Source organism: Cottoperca gobio, chromosome 5, assembly GCF_900634415.1.
Source record: "Cottoperca gobio chromosome 5, fCotGob3.1, whole genome shotgun sequence".
In the NCBI taxonomy this organism is placed as follows: domain Eukaryota; kingdom Metazoa; phylum Chordata; class Actinopteri; order Perciformes; family Bovichtidae; genus Cottoperca; species Cottoperca gobio.
In genome coordinates this window covers 12,616,694-12,640,006 of record NC_041359.1, presented here as the reverse complement: position 1 = coordinate 12,640,006, position 23,313 = coordinate 12,616,694, and the positions used below count along the sequence as shown (strand labels likewise).

General features: G+C 43.4%; 1 protein-coding gene across 1 annotated transcript in view; it reads right to left on the bottom strand.

Moving 5' to 3' along the window:
• Positions 1 to 1,372: 1,372 nt before the first annotated feature.
• Positions 1,373 to 23,313, bottom strand: part of rassf5 (Ras association domain family member 5) — a 30,445-nt gene continuing 8,504 nt past the window's right edge. The window contains exons 2-6 of the mRNA XM_029432212.1: positions 16,851 to 16,978; positions 6,571 to 6,684; positions 5,702 to 6,035; positions 5,024 to 5,139; positions 1,373 to 4,577 (exon numbers count right to left, since the gene is read on the bottom strand). Coding sequence (XP_029288072.1) covers positions 4,434 to 4,577; positions 5,024 to 5,139; positions 5,702 to 6,035; positions 6,571 to 6,684; positions 16,851 to 16,978 — 836 coding nt within the window. The 3' untranslated portion in view covers positions 1,373 to 4,433. The remainder of the gene's footprint in view (positions 4,578 to 5,023; positions 5,140 to 5,701; positions 6,036 to 6,570; positions 6,685 to 16,850; positions 16,979 to 23,313) is intronic.

Genomic DNA, 23,313 nt, shown 5'->3' with positions numbered 1-23,313 from the left:
ACTAATAAAGGATAGTTAGCATTAAGTCTGCAGTTTTACAATAGTACAATATTTACACATGTCATTATTAAAGGGTGATAATAACAATAAAAAAATAAGTTTTAATGAATTAATTGTCCAAGCTCTGCATCACTTTCCCAAAAGGTCAGAGGTCAAATAATGCTTAGGAGAAAACCCCGAAAAGACAAATAGAATTTGAATTGTTGTTCCTATTAATGGTTCTGTAAAGCATTAGTGAATTATTTAATAACTAATAAAGCCATTTGTTCCAACTAATAAATAAATCCGCTACAAAGGTGTACTATTAAATCCAAATGTTTGTGCATTTGCCAACTATTTTACAGATGCATGTTTGAGACATAAGAAGCAAAGTAGAGCTGAAACGATTGCTCTATTGATCAATAAGCTGATCAACAGATTTCTGGTTCTGGTTCTGACTTGTTGGAAGTAGTTGGTGGTTTTCTGAGTTCTCTTTAGAGTGTCGGTCAGACGAAACAGGCAATTTTAAGACGTCAGCTTGGCCTTTATAATGTGTATTTTATAGCCCAAACTACATAGTGATGAATAATGAACAGATGCATTGAGAATGAAACTAACCACTAGTTGCAGACCAAGGGCTTAGAAGACCTTTCCTCAGGTCCACACAGTGCTGTTGGCCATTCACTTTGCATACCCCGTCAGGAAAGCTGAACCGTGGACTGAAACTGGAGAGGGTATGGAGATCCATACAGAGCTAGATATAGTTAGGGGCAGGGCAGAGGACAGACGGAGTGAGACTGGGCAGACATGAGAAGGGGAACAGGCTAAATTCAGACAGTGATACATGCTTGGCAGAGGGTGATGCTAATCTTAGCTCTTTCTCAGAGGTGAGAAGAGGGGTCTGTCTATATTTGCTGCCATAAATAAGCATACTGACACAGTTTTAGGTGGCCCTCTGGGCGGCAGCCAGCCCTTAAGGCCAGCTTGGCCGTGATGATTATTCTTAGATGGTGGTGTATAGAGAGAGCAGGGTGACAATGACTATAAATTGATCTGCTCATTGCACTTTCCTCTCAAAAGGCTTCAAGGTGTAAGTGTGTGGATGAAGAGGCACTCAAATCACAGCCGATGAATTTACAACCACAGCAAGAAAGGGGACCAGGTGCAAAGCTACCTATAGGTCCTTGTGGGGGTGGTGGGTGGCTGTATTTGGTCTCAGAGCATGTGACAGACACCTGTGGGTTTATTGGTCTAACACCTCATTTTTAATGCCCTTTGAATGAAACAAGACCATATCAGGGAAGGTATTGTGTAAAACTATGAGTGTCACTGCAACACCTAAATGTTTTATCATTTCAAGCATATCAGAACATATAAAAACAAAATCACACACTTTCATACACGCACACAGTTTATATTCTGCATGTTAAGATAGTACCTGCAGTTTAGATGAGATGCTGCCACCTGCTGGTGATTCAAAAGCAATACAGCACGAGATGAACAGCTCAGCACTTTCTACTTGGGGCTTGTCTGGACAACACATTCTGCTCAAATCATTCAACCACCATTTAGCGTCTCTCTTAAGAGATATGAATGAATACATCTAATCTGCAAACATTAAAACCTTGAATGTGCAGTCTACAATAAGATGATGATGTGCACATTATAGCAGTAACAACAGCAAATTGTTGATATTTGTGCAGCAAATCTCACTCAATTGGTTGGCTGGATGTCAGTGAAACTTTTGCTGTTCAGTCCAACATGGAGAAGTGAAACTAGTGTAAGTTCTCTGTCTTTTTTTTGTTACTCAACCCTCAGTCAAAGTAATGGAGAGGCATCTCTTTTGGATTTATTCTAGGATATGCCCGATAAAGGTCTACTTGATGTGATTTCCTGCTCGAGTTAGGGTTGAAAACCTATACACAGGGACACTTTTTGAACCTCATGACGTAGAGACATACTGAACGTACAGACAACCTTAAAAAGCAGAAGAGTATTGTATTAAACTTTGTATGGCCTTCAGCAAAACCACGCCGAAGCCAGAGACATGAGGATATGAGAGCGTTTCAATAAAGGGATGACCTTTTTATTTCATTGTGATATTCTGTACAGTTCTACTGCTATATTTATACACACACTTCTTCAAATAAAACAAAATAAATTGCAAAAAAAAAAGCATTAAGTCTCAACATCCTTGATCTAATATCATATGGATGAGGTGGACCATGAAATAAATAACACACATGAACACGCACCCAACCACACAGAGGGCTTTTGTTGGAAAGACAAATGTGTTAAAAGGAGGAGGAAAGAAAGAAAGATGACAACACCACCCAAGAAACACAGATTTGCACACATGCAAAAGCACCCGCACATACACTCAGGCACCTGTGTGCTGAAACACACCTTACATAGATCCACAGGGGGCACATGAAACAAAAGGCACTGCCAGCAGGAACAGCTTGGGCTTTGGGTGGTGGCGTTAGAAGAAGAGTTTACTGAGAAGCATGTGCTAATGGACGACGGACCTCATTTATCAGTATTTCTATTGTATAAGATAAAATATGAAAAATGAGGGTGTGTGGGAAATGTTTACAGTAAATGCTTTGGTTTAATGCAATTGTGCATTCATGCACGCCAAATATCTTTTCCAAAACAACCCAATTTGCAGTTGTTATGTGTTATATTACATGTGCACTTGATAAGTGAGGCCCAATGAGGGAGCGCTGATGACACGCAGACACTCATTATAAAACACAATTCACATTATCGTCCCTGCCCGAGATGAGCGCATACACACACACACACACGCACGCACAGGCACACACTAACCAGTAGGAATGATATCAAAATAATATTAATATTCATCGTAATCACAACAAAGTTAAACCTTGTCACTCTTTTTCCAGTGTCTACATTATACATATGCATTGCAAACACGTCATTGGTACATCATAGCCATTATCATGAACTTTATATATTTTTTGTTTCTTTTTTTGGGTGGAAGGTGAGGAGATAAAAAGAAAAAGAGAAGCAGAAATGCATGCCCAGCCCCAGAATTGTGGGTTATTCAGTGACCTGCATCTAAATGTGCAAAAACAGAAGCTGGCTTATTTTTTTTTTACATACACTTCCTTTAATTAGATAAACTTCCAAAAGGTCTCTCATCCCTTTAACATCCTCTCAATAGATCTATTCCCCCAAAACTTTGGTGTAAAAAAAAAATCCTCTCACATTCAAATGCAACCCATATAATAACAGTGTCAAATCACTTTTACAATAAAGTGTAAAATCTGTAAAGGTATGTGGATTGCCTCGCTCAGCACTTCATGCAAGATTGGTTGGATCAGGATTTAGGTAGGGAAAATAAAATCACAGTTATCATCTGAGAAGAGTTTAGGTTTGTGCGTGAGGAGGGGATTGGTAAATGGGTCGGATTGAAGACCTTTCTGTCAGCGAAGCACCTGACAGTGTCTTTTCATATGGCGCTAAAGAAGGAAAATAAACCGATAAAAGAAATAAAAAAGCTGAGATTTTGGACAAAGTGGGTTAAAATGGGGTGTTGTAGGGTGGAATTCGGCTTCTTTCCTCCTTTCTCTTTGCTCAACGCATTCTCCCTGAGAAAAATCATAGAATGGATCTCGTTTTCTTACATCTTTCCATTCCTTCTTGTTCCAGCATCAAAAGCAAAACGCAGCCTTCTGCCTCCAGCCCTGACGCCAAACACCTCCCTAACAAATCCACACGTCTTATACTCCAGCAACAAAAAATAATCTAGTGATAACCCTATACATCAATTCCAATAAAAATAGAAATAAACAAGAACACTCAGAATGATTGTCCTTCCATCAAAAGGTAATCATGCCTTCTGTTTGACTCCTATGTGCAGGGGGATGAGCTGAGAGAGACTCATGCATAAGTAACACTTGCAGTAGCAGCAGCAGCAGCAGCAGTAGCAGAACAACGGGGAACCTTTAAAAACACCAACTTTTCATATCAGTCCCAAATGAGATCACAAGTCGGAGTTTCAGATCTTGTGTTGCTGTGATCTTTCTCTGTGTGTGTGTGTGTGTGTGTGTGTGTGTGTGTGTGTGTGTGTGTGTGTGTGTGTGTGTGTGTGTGTGCCCTCGGCAACACTGCTTGTCCAATCAGCTAGCAGACCACACACCCTGTAGCCTTTCACGTTGCTTTCAACCCCTGATTCTCTCCTCGGGGAGTAGATGTGTGGATGGTGGGGGGGGGGGGGCTTGTATGCGTCCTGAGAAAGGGTATGCACGTGTGTGTAGATGTACTATATGTTTGGGTGTATGGGTCGGAAGGTGAAGACGAGTTCAGTTCCGGCTCCAGTCTCGGAATACATCACGGGTCTTGAGGGGGGGAGGGGGGGGGGGGGGTCAGTGTCCAAAGGGTCAGTCCCTCCCTGGGTTGAGGTTGTAAGGTAACAGGTGAAGGGGTCAGGGGTCATGATGTTGTAGGGCTTTTTGTAGTTTCTGTCGGTACGCCGCATATTTTTGCTCCACTGCCCGTACGCGCTCCGCCTCCTCTTTCCCCAGGATCACCAGGAAGTTTTGTAGCTCAGGGACAGAGAACGCATGCCACTGTCACAGGATGAGAGAAGCAGATTATCATACCGCTGCAGAAAGTTCATTTTTAGCCATCTATGAATGTCTAACAAAAATTAATATTCTTCAGAAGCTTCTGTAATTCCCCTTTCATGCCAAATAAAGTGTGCGTATATGTATCAAATATTTGAAACGGTGGAATAAATGGATTAAATATGAGGATCACTATCAAACAACATTGAAGGATTCAGCCCTGAAGAGTTTGAATCAATTTGTTTCTTGTGTGTGTGTAGGTATGTATAATGTATGTATTTATTTGTTGTTATTTCTTTATTTTCTCCACTATTATTATTATTATTTATTTCACTATAAAATATATAAACATTATAGAAATGCGCAAGTATGAATAACATCATATGTAAGCAAAGGCAAATGTGTGTTAACTCCTGCACTGAGGTGAGTTTATGTGAGTGTTTCCTCACCTCCACCTCTCCAGTCTCGTTCTCCTTGAGGACGAAGGTGAGCTGCACCGGGTCAGGCCCTGCTATTAACCTCAGAAGAAGAGGATGCTCGCTCAGAGGAAGCTTCTGGAACAGATCTGGAAGGGAAAACAGGAACAAAGAAAATCAGCATTCAATGCCGTCTATTAAACATGTTTTCTTTCATTTTTTATACTACTTTATATGTTTTAATATTTATTCTTAATAATGTTCTTGTGTGAAATGTTTCCAGATGATTGTTTATCTATCTGATTTTCACTCAAATCAGTTTGGCCCTTTTTATTGTGCCAAGTTTTCTAATATTAAGTGTTGCATGAATTGCATTTAAGGCAAGTTTATTTCCAAACACATTTCATACAGAGGGTAAATTCAAAGTAGTAAATTGACTGATAAAGCAGAGGGAGATGGCGCCACCTTGTGTAATGTTTACAATGCAGAACATTGACATTTGATCTGGAAATATGAGTAATTTAGTGCTAAAATGATATTGGTCTTTGAAATCTTACCCTATCGTCATCCCAGTGATTATTTCACAGATAGACCTAGTAACCCCCGCCCCCTAAAGAAATTAATACAAATAATGATAAAGGTTCTCAGAAAAAAAAGGAGCCATAAGATCCGGCTCCCTTTAAAGAGCCATCACTAAAATCTTTTCCTCACCCTGTCCATCGCGGTGCGTCTGCCTGTACAATGCAAACTTGCGGGGATTGTCTAACACCATGAACTTCTTCAGCAAGCCCTGGATGACCTCTCTGGTGGTGGTGAGAGAACTGATGTGGAGCTGCTTCACACAGTCGCTTGGTAGGTAGAAGGATGTTCTCTTTTCGCTCTGCCCACAGTCCGTCCCTTCCTGGCACTCTGACGGTTGAGAGCGGCCACCCGTCTGCCTGGACGCATCCCCCTCTAAGTTCGTGGCCACCACGTCGGGGACTGTGACTGGTCGACTGAGCCTCAGGTGGACCTTGATGAAGCCTGTGTACAATCCGTATGAAGCCTAGGAAGCACAGAAAGAAAGATGTATACAGTAAGAGAGTGGAGGCACATGTCAGTGTTGAGAGTGTGGAGCTAAGTGCAACCAAATGCTGAATAAGACATTATTAGGCGACTAAAATGTTCTAATTAACTTTCATGAACTGAAAACACGCGGTGAAAGGGTTAAAGTTGTGAGACGAAAACACTGACACCCGAGCCGGACAACTATTACAAAGTCACAACAACATGGAAACCACTGGACACCACCCCCGTCACCTTTCCAGATTCTCAAGTCACATATACATATTTATGAATAAGAAACAACCAAAACACATTATCTTTTCATGTAGGCCTTTATCAAAGTTACTTTAGTTTGATTAAACCACGCGTCATCGTTTACTTTCCCCCTACTCTTGAATAACATTATCGCTCAGTTCAATTTCCTGTTTCTTTTCATCAAATGAAAGCGAGGAAGTTGTAAAACTTTTAGTTGAACTGTTAGTTTGACATAATACAGTACAGTGCATCACCAGCTGCAACAAGTGTTCACAACTCACCAGTTTCATGCCATTTTCAGAGACTTGAGCGTTATACCCTTCTATCCTTGTCCACACCTCTTCGTCTGACAGGTCCTTTGTTCTTCTCTCCTCATCCTCCTTTGATTCCTTCTGCTGTGGGGCAAAGAGAGAAGGGTCAGTAATCAAATATCTGGACGTATTTCTATTTCATCTTAACCAGCAGATGGTGCTGTTTCATCCACAAGTCGTGTAAAGAACAACTTATCTATCTTGCTTTGCTCAAATGTATACATTTGAATACACCAGAATCAAGAGAAACCCTCCTGTCCTGCAACCTTTGCAAAAGTGCACCGACTGACTTGCTCGGCCTATCAGGTGTCATATTTGGTTGAAAACAAGACTAAACATGATCTATCACTCTCCTATCCTCCATCTTTATCAGATGCTTCTCTGACTGAAGCTGATGGGGGACACTATAGTGTCTCTTCCTCCTCGGCGTGGTTGCACAACTCGGCAGCTCAAGGGGACAGGAAATGTTGTGAATGGAGCAAATCACACATTCAGCATCTCAGCACGAGAATATTGACAGCTCTGCCTCCCTCTCACTCTTACTCATTTCCCTCTGTGGCAAGGAATAAGAAAGAGATAGAAAGAGAAAGAGGGGGAAGAAGCAAGGAAAGGAGGGAGGAGGGGGAGGCAGTGAAAGAAAGGGGTGAGGAATGATGAAAGAGCGGCTGCTGAGCCAGCCTTAGCAACACAGAGTTTGACTGGGTTATTTATAGTACAGAGGGATGCATCCTCTCTATCTCACAATAGCACTTTTTTCCCTTCTCTTGTTTGGTTGCATTTTCTGGGGCAGAGAGAGAGATAGAGCATGTGTGTGTGTGTGTGTGTGTGTGTGTGTGTGTGTGTGTGTGTGTGTGTGTGTGTGTGTGTGTGTGTGTGTGTGTGTGTGAGAGAGAATGCAGGGCAGGAATAATTTCTGTAGGGGAGTCCTCAGGTTTCTTTCAACACAGATGCAGTGTGCCTGTGCATGAGTGTGTCTGTGTGTGTGCACACCTTGTGGTAATAAACAGCACGTGTAGCTTAGATCACCGTTCAGCAAAAAGAGGTGATAACATTGTAATATTTAAAAGTTCAAGGCTGACGTTTGGAGGAGGATGCCAGGACACAACTGGGCATGTGTGTGTATTAACAGCGAGGCACTTTAGATTTTGCCTACCACAACGCTTTTTGTTGCTCCTTTTATCTCTTCCACACTTATCGTCAGCCACTCCTCTGTGTAATCATGGACCTTCTATCATAGTAATTGTCCATGTTGCACTGAAACAGCAGTGTAAGCAGCTATTATGCTCACAAATTCAACGATTAAAAAAACCCTTCTATCTTCTAAGTACATTTAAATATTAGGAGATCACAGTCCTGGTTCTGTATCTCTACAGACTCATGAATATATAATAATATATAATAAAACCTCACACATATAATTAAAACTCTTGTGGAAAAATCCAAAGGTTAAGAAAAGAATCTGAGGGATACGGAGGAGTTCACTTGTATTCAAATGTCCTCCCAGTCTCAGGCAACAAAGTGAATATGCAGGAATTCCTGCGTTTGTATGCAATTTTCTAAATGTATCAGAGGCAGTGCCCTGCCCTCTCTTTCTGCATACCAGTGAGAGTGGTCAGGGGACAATAGAGCGGGACAATAGAGCAGTTTCCGCCCCTGAGAGTTCCACAAAGTCCCGGGACACTGCCCTGCTCTGGACCAGGTCACAAGGGAGCTAATGACCAGCAAGACACAATAACAGAGAGAGCTGTGAACACTGAAAAGTCTGCACTCTGGTTACAGGACCTACAATTTGATGACTTGATGAAAAATATGACACAAAAAAATCATTTACATTGGCACAGTACATCTTTAGTTCTAGAGATCTATTCTAACTGGTTAGTATAACATGAGGGATACTTATATTTTAATGTGATCAAATATGTTCTCTTTACTGAAAGAATACGACAACTAAAGGACCGTTTGAACAACATCGGTGTGAAATATGTGTCTGAATACTGAATGATCGGTCACTGTCGGATAATAACAATATTATAGGTGACAGGTCCAGGCCAGTTAATCCAGTTTAACGATAGATGATTCAGATAGATGTAAAGCAGCTTAACTGTGTAAGATATCTAGGACTGTTACATAAGGGTCACACACACACACACACACACACACACACACACACACACACACACACACACACACACACACACACACACACACACACACAGCCCTCAGGGTGACGTGAGTAAGTGTTGATGCTCTCACTCTGATGAGATCAGACAAGGGAGGTCATGACTGCGTAAAATGTTGCTGCAATGTAGTCACTATTAAACCATGAGCCAAAGCTGGCTGTATGTGTGAGCTGACCACCTTCTTGTTAACTTGAAGGTACTCCTGCAAGTGTGTGATGGCTTGTGTTTCTGTGTGTGTATGTGTGTGTTTGTGTGAGTGCATGATTGACATCATGATCTTCAGGTAACACAAGACTCTAGGATCTATTACAACTGGCCAAGATTGAGGACACGGCCAGTGCTGTCAGAACTAAAATAACAATACTTACATAACGCAGAGCAACGAAATGTGGATGTTCAACGATCGAGCGTACATAACCACTGATAACGGCGTGTGTTCGCCTCTACTAAGTGTATGCTGGCATAGACACACACATACACACACATCTCAAGGATTGCTTTGAGTTGAAAGATGTAGAAAACTGCACTTTAAATCGTAAATATCCTTCTTCAGTTCAATGTTCATTTTGTTAGATTAAAGAAAGTTGGAATTAATTTCCTTTCATATTTGCGTAGCGCAAATGTATTTTAGTTCATCCCTCTCCTTTCCTCCACTCTGCCTCTGACTGGAGGTGTGTGTCGCTTCCCTTCGCGAAGTACAGCGGAGGAGGGAATGTGAATGCTTTATCTACAAACAATTTTGCGACCCCCCTGCAGTACCTCCGCGGACCCCCTGTTGAAGACCTATGGTATATTATGTATGTTCAGTATTTATCTGTGACATAACTAACTACTACACCCTCAAAAAACATCAAACATTTCCATCTGAAATGTAGTTGAGTGTTGATGTAGTTGTAAAATAAATGAAATATATATATATATGTATCTATATATAAATACTCATGAAGTATCAGAACTTCATTTAGTACAGTTATATAATAAATACTGTATTAAGTCCACACGTACACACGTATCACTGTTGCTTGATGTGTGCAGTTTAAGAGATGCTGCAGAGTTTTATACTGAAACACTAAATGTGTGTGTAAAAATGATTTTCATACAACAGCGATGCAACTCACTCATATTCACTGCATCAAAAAGCACATGCGCGCACACACACACACACACACACACACACACACACACACACACACACACACACACACACACTAAAGCTGGCTGGCTAAACTGGAGCAAAAGGCTCAGCTCTGGAAATAATTGATAAAGAAAAGAAGATCTGAACTCCCCTTCCACTGTTCTGATGAATGCGAGTATCTCCCTGTGTGTGTGTGTGGGTACGCAAGTGCACAAATGACTTCACACAGTGACACATTTGAAAATCTTTATACACAAAATATATTATTGTGTCATACATATCTTTGCATTATGTCCCCTTTCATATTAAGACAGAGCACTGTCACTGCATGGCTACCTGTAATGCACCAGAGGACTCCTTCTATAGCTGACTGTGCTGCTATAGCTGCTATATGTCGAATTATTTTTCTTTGGCTGCACGGTGCCAGAGAAATCAGGCACCATCAGCTGGCAGCTTCTGCGCCGGCAGCCCAGACAAGCTAACCCCAATACCCTCACGGCAGCAACCCAAACTGCACACGCTGACAACACAGCTGGTCAATTATTTAGGGATTATACCTTCTCCAAGTCAGACATCAAAGGCTCTGCCAGGACGAGGACGGCAGGAAGAGGGCTGGCCGTGTTTTGCATGGATGCAAATGCCTGTATAGTTTAAACAATGCCTTCTACAGACTGTTTGTTCAACCAGAAACACTTTTCTATCTGTTATCATTTTCTCTCCTTTATTCCCTATAGAAAATCATTCACCCTGCAGTGTGAACACAACGCTATGTACAGGAGGTATAGTATCACATTATGTGTGAGGTAATAGAATGTACAGTAGACCAAAACCTAATCTCAGGAAGTGTGTGCCAATTAACCACACAGGTTGCTATGGTAACTAGAAAAAAGGTTTGCTACAGACAAGTAGTTGCTCTACACACACACACACACACACACATCTCACACACACACACACACACACACACACACCTCACACACACACACACACACACACACACACTGGTTCTATCTCAGCTTTGTTTCTACAGAGACCCTTCCCACGCACCACAGAGCAGAAGCCTCTATGGAACCTGTAGGTTAACATCATCACCTCAGACTATGATGCTAAATCTATGCTAGCTACTCACATGATAAATGAGCTGCCAGAAAGCATCAAGGCTGATGAACAAAGCCAGCAGATCAGTGTGACACAGTAACCCCTTCCTACACTCTCACACACCTACAGGTCTCCATAAGAATGCACAAACACCACCACTTCCTCTCCACACTTCTGCTTTCTGGTAGCCTGTTTTTGATGTAAATGTCAGGTAAATGCCCAATTGAAACCCCCACCATCTGTCTCACTCTCACAGTTTCATCTAGCAGAGTAAGTGCTGCCCTGATTCTGTACCTTAGCTGCATGCTTGGGCTGGCGGAAGAACGAGGTCTTGGCGGTGAAGAAAGTGAAGTCTTCGCTCTCGTCATCCAGGCTGCCGTACCCGCTGCTCATGCTGTTACTGCTGGTCATGGAGGGGGTCAGCACTGCATTGACAGTCATGGAGAGGTCCAGAGACGGCCCTCGACACCAGTGCAGCACGTTCACAGCTTGAGGAAGTGCTGGTTTTATCTCGAAAACGCAGCGCTGCTGTGACAATTAGCCACAATCAGAGTCCACACGCTTCTAGTTGTCCTTTACTCATCCAGAAAAAGTCAGAGCTCCTCTGCTGATGCATCCAGAAGAGTTTAAGTCCCGCCTGTGAGGGCGAGACAGGTGAACTCGGTTCAGATTCGGCGCTTTGCGTGCCACCGGAGAGGGGACCAGGAAATCCGAGAGCGAGCTCAAACGCGCCACTTCCTCCTGACGCGCGTGTGTGTGTTCTCTGAAGGTGTCACAAACACACCATACAGTATATGCACCTGGTCATTTGCAGCGAAACATACACACACTCATACACAGCAGTATGTGACCGTCTCACACACACATAGGCACGTGTTGAGGTCATGGAGTCAGTTTACAGTTTGGTTTCAAGTTCTGCTCACCTGAGATCCCCCGTTATACCCTCAAACTAACGCTCATACCAGGCATGCGTGCAATACCACATCCTGCTTTCCTGTGTCTCTGAGAGGACCAGCCGCGAGGAAACAAAGAGGGCTTCAATTTAAGTCCGGCATTTATGTTTGTGAGCATCCATCCGTCCCCGGAGTCCAGAGTAAACAGCAACAGAAGATCTCTTGGCTGCAGCAACAAGACGTTCTCAGACCCGAGCTACCTCCTCTCTCCTTCTTCTCGGCGGCGCTTTGGCAATACTACCAGAGAGACAGATGCCTCCCACTCAGCCTCTCTCTCTTTTCTTCCTGTCTCTCTTCCTCTCTCTCCTTCTGTCTGTCTTTACGCCTGCGCTGCTCCCTCACTGTCTTGCAGCCTTGCTCAACCATTTGTGGTTGAGTGTTATCAGCCAGCAAGCACCCTCCCCCTCCTCTCTCTCTCTGTCTCTCTCTCTCTCTCTCTCTCTCTCTCTCTCTCTCTCTCTCTCTCTCTCTCTCTTCCTGCAAGTGACTGCACCCTGCAGAGCATGGCCACTTCCTCTTACAGAGAGAGAGACAGAGAGAGAGAGAGAGAGAGAGAGAGAGAGAGAGAGAGGAGAGAGAGAGAGAGAGAGAGAGGGGGCATGGGTAAGTAGAAAGAAAAACGCTGATGAGTGAGCGATATGAAGCCTCACAGCTACTGTTTTACATACGTAAGAGCAGCAGTGACAGGAGGCAGCAGAGAGGCTGCTTGGGGAAGATGGCTGCTTTTCTGGTGACATTCTGCAGCAGGATGCAACGGATTATTAGACGCCATGACAACCACTGTCAACATGTGGCTTTCATGTTGAACCAGGACCTAATCAGGGCTATTGCTTTGACAGTGAAACCAATCAGTCCAGAATATTAAATATAACCTCCACTGCTGGTTTGTTTTAGGAGGGGAGGGCTCACAGTGAATAAAGTGAGATTAAGGAAATAATGAATGATTGCCCTCAGGATAGAGATTAAGGTGACCTCTAACCTCACCCTGACCCTGCAATCTGCCCTCTGACTCTGGCAGTGACCCCCCTTGTCACAAAGCAGCTAATGCCCCCTTTGTCACAAAGTCACTGAGATTGATAACGCATATGCTGTCGTATGATTTTAAATCTACTCAACATGATGATAGGTAAACCTATATGGTAGTGGAGGGCAGCAACATGCAGGGGCAGTGTGTCATCCTTTCATCGGGTGTCTTTCTGTCAGGTTTGAGGCAGTCGAAGACTGATTACCTGCAGCTCTGCGCCTCGCTTCCATCAGTGTAATCACTATTGGAGATGGCAGCGTGCAGGGGGGGGACGCTACGCACGCACGCACACACACACACATGCACACTGAGCGACACTTTTGATGGTTTTAATTGGATGAAGCCTGGTCAGTGGCTGCATGTATGTGTGACTGCAGCAGTGCATGTGAGTATAGGGGAGAAAACAGGATCAATTTCTGCTGATGCACACACAATATGGGCCTGTAAAGATACAGGGGGCATAAAACACAACCACACACTCACACACACTCACACACACACACACACACACACACACACACACACACACACACACACGCACACACACACACACAATATGGGCCTGTAAAGATACAGGGGGCATAAAACACAACCACACACTCACACACACTCACACACACACACACACACACACACACACACACACACACACAATATGGGCCTGTAAAGATACAGGGGGCATAAAACACAACCACACACTCACACACACACACACACACACACACACGCGCACACACACACACACACACACACACACACACACACACACACACGCAATCACACACACACACGCATGCACGCACGCACGCACACACACACACACACACTCACACACACAATATGGGCCTGAAAAGATACAGGGGGCATAAAACACAACCACACACCCTCACACACACTCACACACACACACACACACACACACACGCACGCACACACACGCACGCACACACACACACAATATGGGCCTGTAAAGATACAGGGGGCATAAAACACAACCACACACACACACACACACACACACACACACACACACACACGCACACACACACACAATATGGGCCTGTAAAGATACAGGGGGCATAAAACACAACTACACACACACACACACACTCACAAACACACGCACGCACACACACACACACACACACACACACACACACACACACACACACACACACACACACACACACACACACACACACACACACACACACACACACACACACACAGCTGCAGCTATAAAACAAAAGGGGAGAAAGAGGACTGCAGGAAATGAACTGTCATATCTCCTCTTGTCTGCAGTACTGGAACAAAACACAAGTGTGGAGAGAGACAGTCACAGAGTTCACATACCTCCGAGACAGAAATCATCAACACTCACTTGATTCTGACTTTCAGCTCATTATCTTTAACTACACAGTCATTACAGAATTAAGTAGAATATTGAAATAAATGAGCGTGTTTTTGGATAAACACCCTGAGCTGTAGTTTGAGCAGTTGCTGCTGGTAAAAGACATGTGGTACTCTATTTATTCCCCTCCTCGCTCGCTCTAATTCTCGCTATTCCCATCAACGTGTTTCAGGGTAGAATGACTGCGTGTATTTGTTCATGCTCACTAGAAGAGGAGTACTACCTGGCACACTACCAGGGGTCTAATTTTGCGTTATCTGCCCCCTAGGCAGAGAGTAGCTGCCAACATTCTGCTGCAGGCCTTAGGGTTATCCAGCTTTCTCTTGTGCATGCTATGTGTGTGTGTGTGTGTGTGTGTGTGTGTGTGTGTGTGGACCACATTGCGTGGGGGGACTGAGGCTGGGATGCCAAGAGGAGCATGCAGGCTCCCACTCTTTCACCACACACACACACACACACACACACACACACACACACACACACACACACACACACGTGCTTACGCAAGAGTGGGCGAAACACTATTTTAAGGATAAATGTTACATCATTATAATACATAATTACTGTATCCTGTGGCCCGTACAGTACGAGAGTATAAAAGATGAAATTATAGATTTTGTGTTTAAACACACAATATGTCCCATCCATCCATCCATCCATCCATCCATCCATCCATCCATCGTCTACCGCTTATCCGGGATCGGGTCGCGGGGGCAGCAGCTCCAGTAAGGAACCCCAATCTTCCCTTCTCCGGGCCACATCCTCCAGCTCCGACTGGGGGATCCTGAGGCGTTCCCAGGCCAGTGAGGAGATATAATCTCTCCACCGAGTCCTGGGTCTTCCCCGGGGTCTCCTCCCAGCTGGACGTGCCTGGAACACCTCCCTAGGGAGGCGCCCAGGTGGCATCCTTACTAGATGCCCAAACCACCTCAACTGGCTCCTTTCAACGTAAAGGAGCAGCGGCTCTACTCCGAGTCTCTCACGGATGGCTGAGCTTCTCACCCTATCTCTAAGGGAGACGCCAGCCACCCGTCTGAGAAAACACATTTCGGCCGCTTGTACCCGTGATCTCGTTCTTTCGGTCATGACCATAGGTGAGGGTAGGAACGAAGATCGACAGGTAGATTGAGAGCTTTGCCTTCTGGCTCAGCTCTCTTTTCGTCACAACGGTGCAGTAAAGCAACTGCAGTACCGCCCCCGCTGCTCCGATTCTCCGGCCAATCTCTCGCTCCATCGTGCCCTCACTCGTGAACAAGACCCCGAGGTACTTGAACTCCTTGACACAATATGTCATTTTGTGCCATTAGGGGTCTCTCAGTCAGAACAACAACAAAAGACGGAGCTTGGTTGCGTTGTGAAGTAGCGTGGGATCATGGGAGGGAACAGACCCGGTCATTAAAACTGTAAAAACACTGAATAAAGCAGTTTTAGGGTATACGACAACGGATGTCACCGGGCGTGCTGCGAGCCGAGCTACCGCTAACATCAGCTTGTTTCTCTAATAACGTAAGATCCATACGTCTGATGATTAAAACCCTTCACGCGGTTAAAATATATAATTAAAAGAAGCAAGATCCAATAAGTGTATCATAAACAATGTAGCTTAAAACTGGATGAAAAGTCAATTTATGACATCTCCTGGCAAACAACCACAACGCTGATACATGCGCAAAGGGGATACAACGTCATTACAGGCCGCCACATGAAGCGGTAACGACCTTGTTTCAAATAACAGATTTCTGTAGGTTTTAAAATGTAAGGAAGCATTTCAGATAATGTAAGTACACAACTCGACAAAATATATAACAGGTCTAGAGAATGTTACATATTATACCTTTATCTATTGCAATATATGACTAAATATATCCTGCAGCCCACATACACAACATCTGGAAAGAGGTTGAACGAACACAGCTATGCCAGCTATGCAGAGAACAGTGATTAACCTAATTAGTTTGCATTCATATTAGAGAAGCTGATTGAAGCAATAACACCCTTACTCCGGGATAGGAGAGATGAAAGAGACTCCGTAAGGAGGATGAGGAAGATGAGGAAGGAGGCCATGAGAGCAACAGAGCAGGTGAAGGAGAGAGGGAAGGCACATCAGATGTGAAAGAGCATATTCTGTCCTGGGAACATTCTGTGACCAAAAAAAAAAAGGAAATGAGCACATTTATATATTCACAAGTAGACTACCGAGGAGGAGGAGGCACAGCATGTTGTGAAAGAGGAGGATGGTTATGTAAGAGTGTAGGCTTGGAGAGATGCTGCAGGATGAACTTTGCCATTACCCAATCATGATTCATGTACTCCTTCGCAGCATAAGATTAACACGCTATTTCAGATGAATGCGTTTGCCCTTCTGTAGTGCCCCGACAATGCCACACATAGCCCCTCACATCCTTTTCTTAACTCTGCTGGGTACTTTCTGTTTATTTGAAATGCTCACCCTGTACTGAGGGGCTGCGGAGGAGCAGCGTCTTCTGGGAGATGGAGTTTCTTCCGGCTCTCTGTCCTTCCGGTTGCAGTCCAGCTGGACCCGGCTCTCACACTCCAGGTGACAGGTGTATCTACAGTCTGATGAACACAAACACACACCGATCAGAGATGAGAGCACACACGCAGTAGGATATAACTAAATAATAATCAATATGACGGCATCAAACATTGACCTAACACTGTGAACTATAAGCCTCTGTGATATTTCATGTCAGAGAGTGTAATGCTGATCGGTCACCTGTAAGTGTACGAGTTTAAAATGAAGCTTTAATCAAACAGGTAGAGTTATACAAATGATCCATATACAGAGAATTTGCTCCATCTAGTGGCTGATGCCAGACACACACCTACAAGGTACCAGACTGCAGGGTGAGAATGCATCAACAAAACATTCCTGACTACTGCACGTATGTGCGTAGATTGATTAGTAATTATGTGTTACAACATGTAACATTAGCCCAGCAATAGCCTGTTGAAATCACACAACTAAACCGAATGATTACACCTTTAAGATCCACTGTTATACATTTAATGTACCCATCAGATTGCTATATAGTACAACTGTCTTCTGGCGCAGACACAATATATAATGGACATAATGGACTACTAAGGTCCAGCAAAGAGCATAAGGAAAACAAATACATTCATTTAATATAGACATACTGTATCGTAGCAGTGGATGGGCCGACTCCTTTTGTACATTCAGAGCAAACAGTCACAGTATAGCAGCCTTTGTGTGGTCAACTACCATCTGACTGCTCAGCAAGAAAGGAATAGATTCAGGCGCTTCCCCCAAAACGTCCCAAAATAGTCTAGTGTTCTTTAATCTTTAGTTGGTCCCACATATGACAGCCTCGGCTTGTTTATGTCTCGCAGACTTTATTGTGGCCAGAGGTTCTGAGCCTAGCCTCACATCGGACTTCTCCTCTGTTAGTGAGATAATCCATGCTAAAGAAAAGAGAGAATTTTAAAACCACATCAGCAGAGAGAGGACTGCCGTTAGCGGGGGAAACTCTGAGTCAGATCCTTTTTGTGGTCCTCAAGCTGCAACGCTTCTCGAATAAAACTCTGTATCAGCCAGATTTAATGGCAACATAATCATATTTCCACAAAGTTCTGCTTTAGAAACCAATGCTTAAATAGTTACTTCAAAACAACACATTGTTTTCTGGTACACATCTTTAATGCTCCAGTCAGTGCTGAATGAAAGAGCTGAGCTCAGCCTGGTTGTTTTTCTGTCGACTGTTATTAGCCGCTATGTCTGTACCCTGCTAAGAGAGGGACACCTCTGCGTCCCGCACACTCAGCATCCCCGCCGTAACCATGGCAACAAGCTTCTGGATGACCATCGTAAAAGAGAAAAGCTCATCTTACATAAGGTCATTAATTAGCTATAAACCACACATTAACCACAGATGAGCTTCCACCTTCATGCCTGGAATCGCAGGTATTTTCAACATGTTAGAAATGTACTGTTTTGCACTGGCACGGAGAGTAAAGAGAGACATGACCTGGCTTACTTACTGACAGGAGAGATATGTCTGACAAAGAGGAAAGTTCAGATAGAGGACGCTGTGCTCGTGACAGTTTGGAGGTCAGTGCATTGAGAGAGAGGCAGATAGACGTAAGTGCGTGTGTGAGACAGAGACAGGTTGGCAGAGAGAGACGGAGTAAGAGGGAAGGGCTGCAACGCCTCGCTGACAGGAGGGATGTGTTGAGGAAAGGGTAGAGTTCAGATAAGGGATGCTCTGCTCATGACAGTTTGAAGGTCGTTGCCGAAAGAGAGAAAGAAAGGAAGCACACAGGGGAAGGGAAGAGAGAAACTCCTTTCCTGTCGTGCTTTCCTTCATTTACTCCATCCACCCTCACTCTTAAGTACAGACTGCGCCTCTACTTCTCTATTCAACCATACGTAAAAGAAATATGATATTATTTGGTGAGATACGCTTCTGTGGTTTGTTGCAGAGAGTTAGTTGAGATGATTGATACCATTCTCGTATCTGTACAGTAAATATACTATAGCTGCCACCAGCAGCGGCTAACTTAGTTTAGCACAAAGACTGGAGACAGTGGGAAAGAGCTAGCCTGGCTTTAGCCAAAGTTCACAAAATCCACCAACATAATGTCCATAAAACAGCTGACAACAAATGGTCATTTAGAGGCGCTAGCAGGTTGATTTTGTTTTCATTTGGACAGACCCAGGTTAGCAGTTTCCAGTCTTATTGCTAAGCTAAGCTAAGCTAAGCTAACCGGCTGCTGGCAGTAGCTTCAAATTTGCCGTACAAACACACGAGTGGTGTTGATTTAATCCAAGCAAGAAAGAGATTTAGCATATTTCTCAAAACCTTTCCTTAAAAGATGACGTGTGGAGTTTCTTTTTTGTAAGCAAACAACAAAGTTATGTTAAAAATGTTTACATTCAGTGCGTTTCACTAAAACGCCATTGTGTGTCTTTTTGTACAACGTGTACCGTCACACACACACACACACACACACACACACACACACACACACACACACACACACACACACACACACACACACACACACACACACACACACACACACGATGGAATCTACTTTCAAATAAAAAAATCCACAGGGTCACTGTCGTCATTCTAATCGGTGTTTTAGTTGGGTGGTGTTTCCTTAGAGAAGACCCTGCCCTCTTACACAGGAATTACTACTAGGAAAACACTCCACACCTACAGTGAGATACACCACTGTCAGCAACTCACGCTTCACCTAGGATCCACATTATTCCCACACTGATAAGACAAACTGTGTCTTACACACACACACACACACACACACACACACACACACACACACACACACACACACACACACACACACACACACACACACACACAGGGCAGTGTGTATTTTTGCTGACATCCTTGTAAAAATGTGTTTGACACCTTAAACAAACCCCAGGGTTTGGAAGTTTAATGAAATCATAAGATTAGGTTTCATTTAGAATAGGTGTTGCAGTAAAGGTACAAGCTTCTGGACTAACCTAACTCAAGTTGTTCAGACTTTGTCTTGTATGTACGTGTACTCGGTGTGTGGCCTAGCATTATGTTGTGCCTCCTTGAGATGCTGTCCCATGCACATGTGAGTACTAATGAGCAGCAGCGTTCCAGTGACCCAGAAGGGCTCTGAAGGTTAAGCGGGCGTGCTGACACCGACATAATCAAAGAGAATCATGAGGGAGACGGATGAAAGAGAAAGCAAGAGAGTCAGCAAAAAGGACAATTTTTTCTTGTGTGACTTCTTTTTGGTGTGGCAAGCGTTTGAAATTCCCTGCTGGACTCCACGTTAGGACTTGTAGGGGTTTCCCTCTTTGCTCTTCTGTGGAAAGTACAAGATTATTAAATGGGGAAGTTGCTAGAGTTTTAGGAGAAGTTGTGTTTAGGTCTTACGGAAAATGCCACAACAGGTTTCATTAGAAGAGCCCCGCCACTGGATTCTGCACAAGCACAGAAACATCCTACTTTCTAATTAGGCTGGAAGCTACCTTTTACTTTCGATATTTGCTTTGGTTCTTTAACGTTTGTACTGAACCAGGGAAAAGAGCCTTCATGTGCTCTGCTCCCTTTGACAAAGTGTTTCACACATTTACTTCAAGAACCCGTCTCAACAGACTCTTTGAAAAGTTTTTGTGATTTGAAGGCGAGCTAATCTAGCTGTCAGTGTTGATAGAGCATTCTATTTAACGGGCTTTTTAAGGTGTTTTGTCTGGTCAACTGCAGAACTGTGATTCTTTCATCATCATCAGGTTTATCGTAGTTCTGAATTATATGTTTTGTAAATGATACGAGCGGCTGCTGTCTTTGGCGGGGACGCTCTAGTAAAATATACTTAATCTCTGTGAGGCATTTCCTGGTTAAATAGAGCTTTTATAACAACTTTAGATACTTTGATGAGTGTCATACCTGCATGCGGCACCAAGAGATGACTGTAATGAAGTTGAGCCATAAACACTCATCAGCATCTGGTCCTCCCGGTCAGAGCCGCGGAGTCTCGAGTCTGTGTGTGTTGTCTCAACAATAAGAAGGGCTGTGGTGTTATGTGTCGCCATGGTAGACTGTCCTCGGCTCCGCGGCAGGAGACGCGTGCACAGACTCCCTCTTTGTCTCTCATGCCATTATTCCAGTCTGACAGCTTTTTAAAGTGACACCGCCTCCAGACAGAGCTGGACGATAATGCAGATAGATTGAGATGGTGAAAGAGAGAGAGAGAGAGAGAGAGAGAGAGAGAGAGAGAGAGAGAGAGAGAGAGAGAGAGAGAGAGAGAGAGAGAGAGAGAGAGAGAGAGAGAGAGAGGGTGAGCAATAGGAAACTCCACCAGCGCAGTGGAAAGTGAAGAAGAAGCTTTGACGTAAAGTATGTAAAGATCTATATGTGGTGTCCGTGTTAACTTCCACTTCCACTAAACAAAGAGGAGATTCAGATCAGATCGTCTTGCTGGTGGAGGAAAACACTCCTTCTCCTAAAGTCTCTTCTGTTGTCTCTGGACTCATCATTCTTCTTTCATTTCTGCATAATCACCTCTAGTTTCTTGGAAGATAGTGGATGTGGGTGGTTGTTGTTATTCAGGGAGACAGTGGATGTGGGACAGACAGGGGAGGGTAAAGACACAGATTAGCCGTGTTCCTCGGGTCATAGAGGATGTCTGTATGGCAGCAGATAGAGACATTGGGAGGGACTCCTTGTCTGCATGAGCAGGGAGCGGATAAATAGGGGTTAGTTAGCTATAACGCAGGGCCGAGGATATTAACACGGTCTCTAATGAACCTAAAGGGGGCTCTGCACGTCTTACGCAGGAATTAAGAGCAGCTTTGGGGGCTTTAGACAGTCTGATCCCATCATAGCTCATTTGGAGCAATAATCCATGTTCTGCTGCCATGCGGCTCACATACACCATGCTACTGTTTATTATCAATCAAAATAGCCTGCTTCTGTTCTCTCACGTTCTCACTCAGGATGCACACGCTCCATATGCTGACCCACCAGACATGAGCAAACTAATCTCTCCTAGCCTAAATAAAAATCTGCCCCAGTTCCCCTTTGACATCTGTGAGGATTTGTGCACAAACAATCATTTTATTTTAGATTTTTAGGGACATTCTTTATCTCCATCAACGCTGCTTCTCTATCTTCCTCTGCCTCAATTCCTCCATCTGTCAGGCTACAGATGCTGCTTAACCAAACAAACAAGAGAAGAGGCAGTAAGCTGATATGTATATAGAAGAAGAGAATGCTTCTGAGGAAGATTTGGTGATTTTATGTTATAATTAAGTCACAATAACTACGTTATCGACTTATCGTACAATATAGGGACATGACCTCGATCATTTTTGCTGACCTCTATTATATTGTTGTGTTTGTTTATATAAGAATGTCACTAACTTGTGTCCCAGAATAAACAGCAGGCTTTTCTTTAGCAGTACATTGTTAACAGAGCCTGAGAGTCCATTTTATTTATTGTTTTTGGTTGTGTTTTTTAAAATGTATTTATGTTTTATATCTATTTTTTACATTCCAATTCCAATGTCTGAATATGCTTGAGAATTAAACGTTTATAGCTCTTTGAAAGAGTGTACTTGCATTACTATGCTATAATATTATCAATATATAAAGCGGTATATACAATGGTCTAAAAATTACAATAACATCGTTAATCTCATTATTTCTGGGCCATCATATCGTCCAACAAAATAAGTTATTGCGGCCTTATGAAACATTTCCAAGATTAATTAGATAATCAAGAATGTACTATAAAACCAAGTTGGTTTGTTTTGGCTTTGGAGGACATTGTGAAAACATTTCCCCCCAAAGAACAGCAATGTGGGTCTTGAAGCTACATAAAGCAGACTTCTGATATTGATATACACATATAATAATAAAACAAAGAAGGCAAAATTAGATATAAAATTGTGAATAAATTGATTTGAAAAATCGTCTTAACTCTAAGGCCATTTAGTAGATTTCTTCCAGAGCTTTCAGGCACATCTCATGGCCTTCATCAGGAGATGTTGAGTTAATAATTCATTTTTGACAAAGTACTATTTCCAAGCTCAAGAATGAACCTTTAAGCTCAATCGCATCGATGTTCAGTGCAGTAACATGTGTTCCACAAATGTGTCCAACAAAGCCCTTGATAACACATTGAGTTTATAATTACAGTTTGCTTGAATTAAAGGGGTATTCCAGCCATTTAATATTCCAATTCCATAAAGTTTGGGGATTAAAGATTGCTCAAAGAAGCAGAAGCTGAGATACCCGACCCTCCATGCTCGATAAATGTCCACGTCTTTCAAACTCCATGGCCCAAGTTTGCAACACAGACTTTTCTGTAAAACGTTTTTATTCTCCGACCCCAAGCTGAGATAATGACATCAGGGTTAT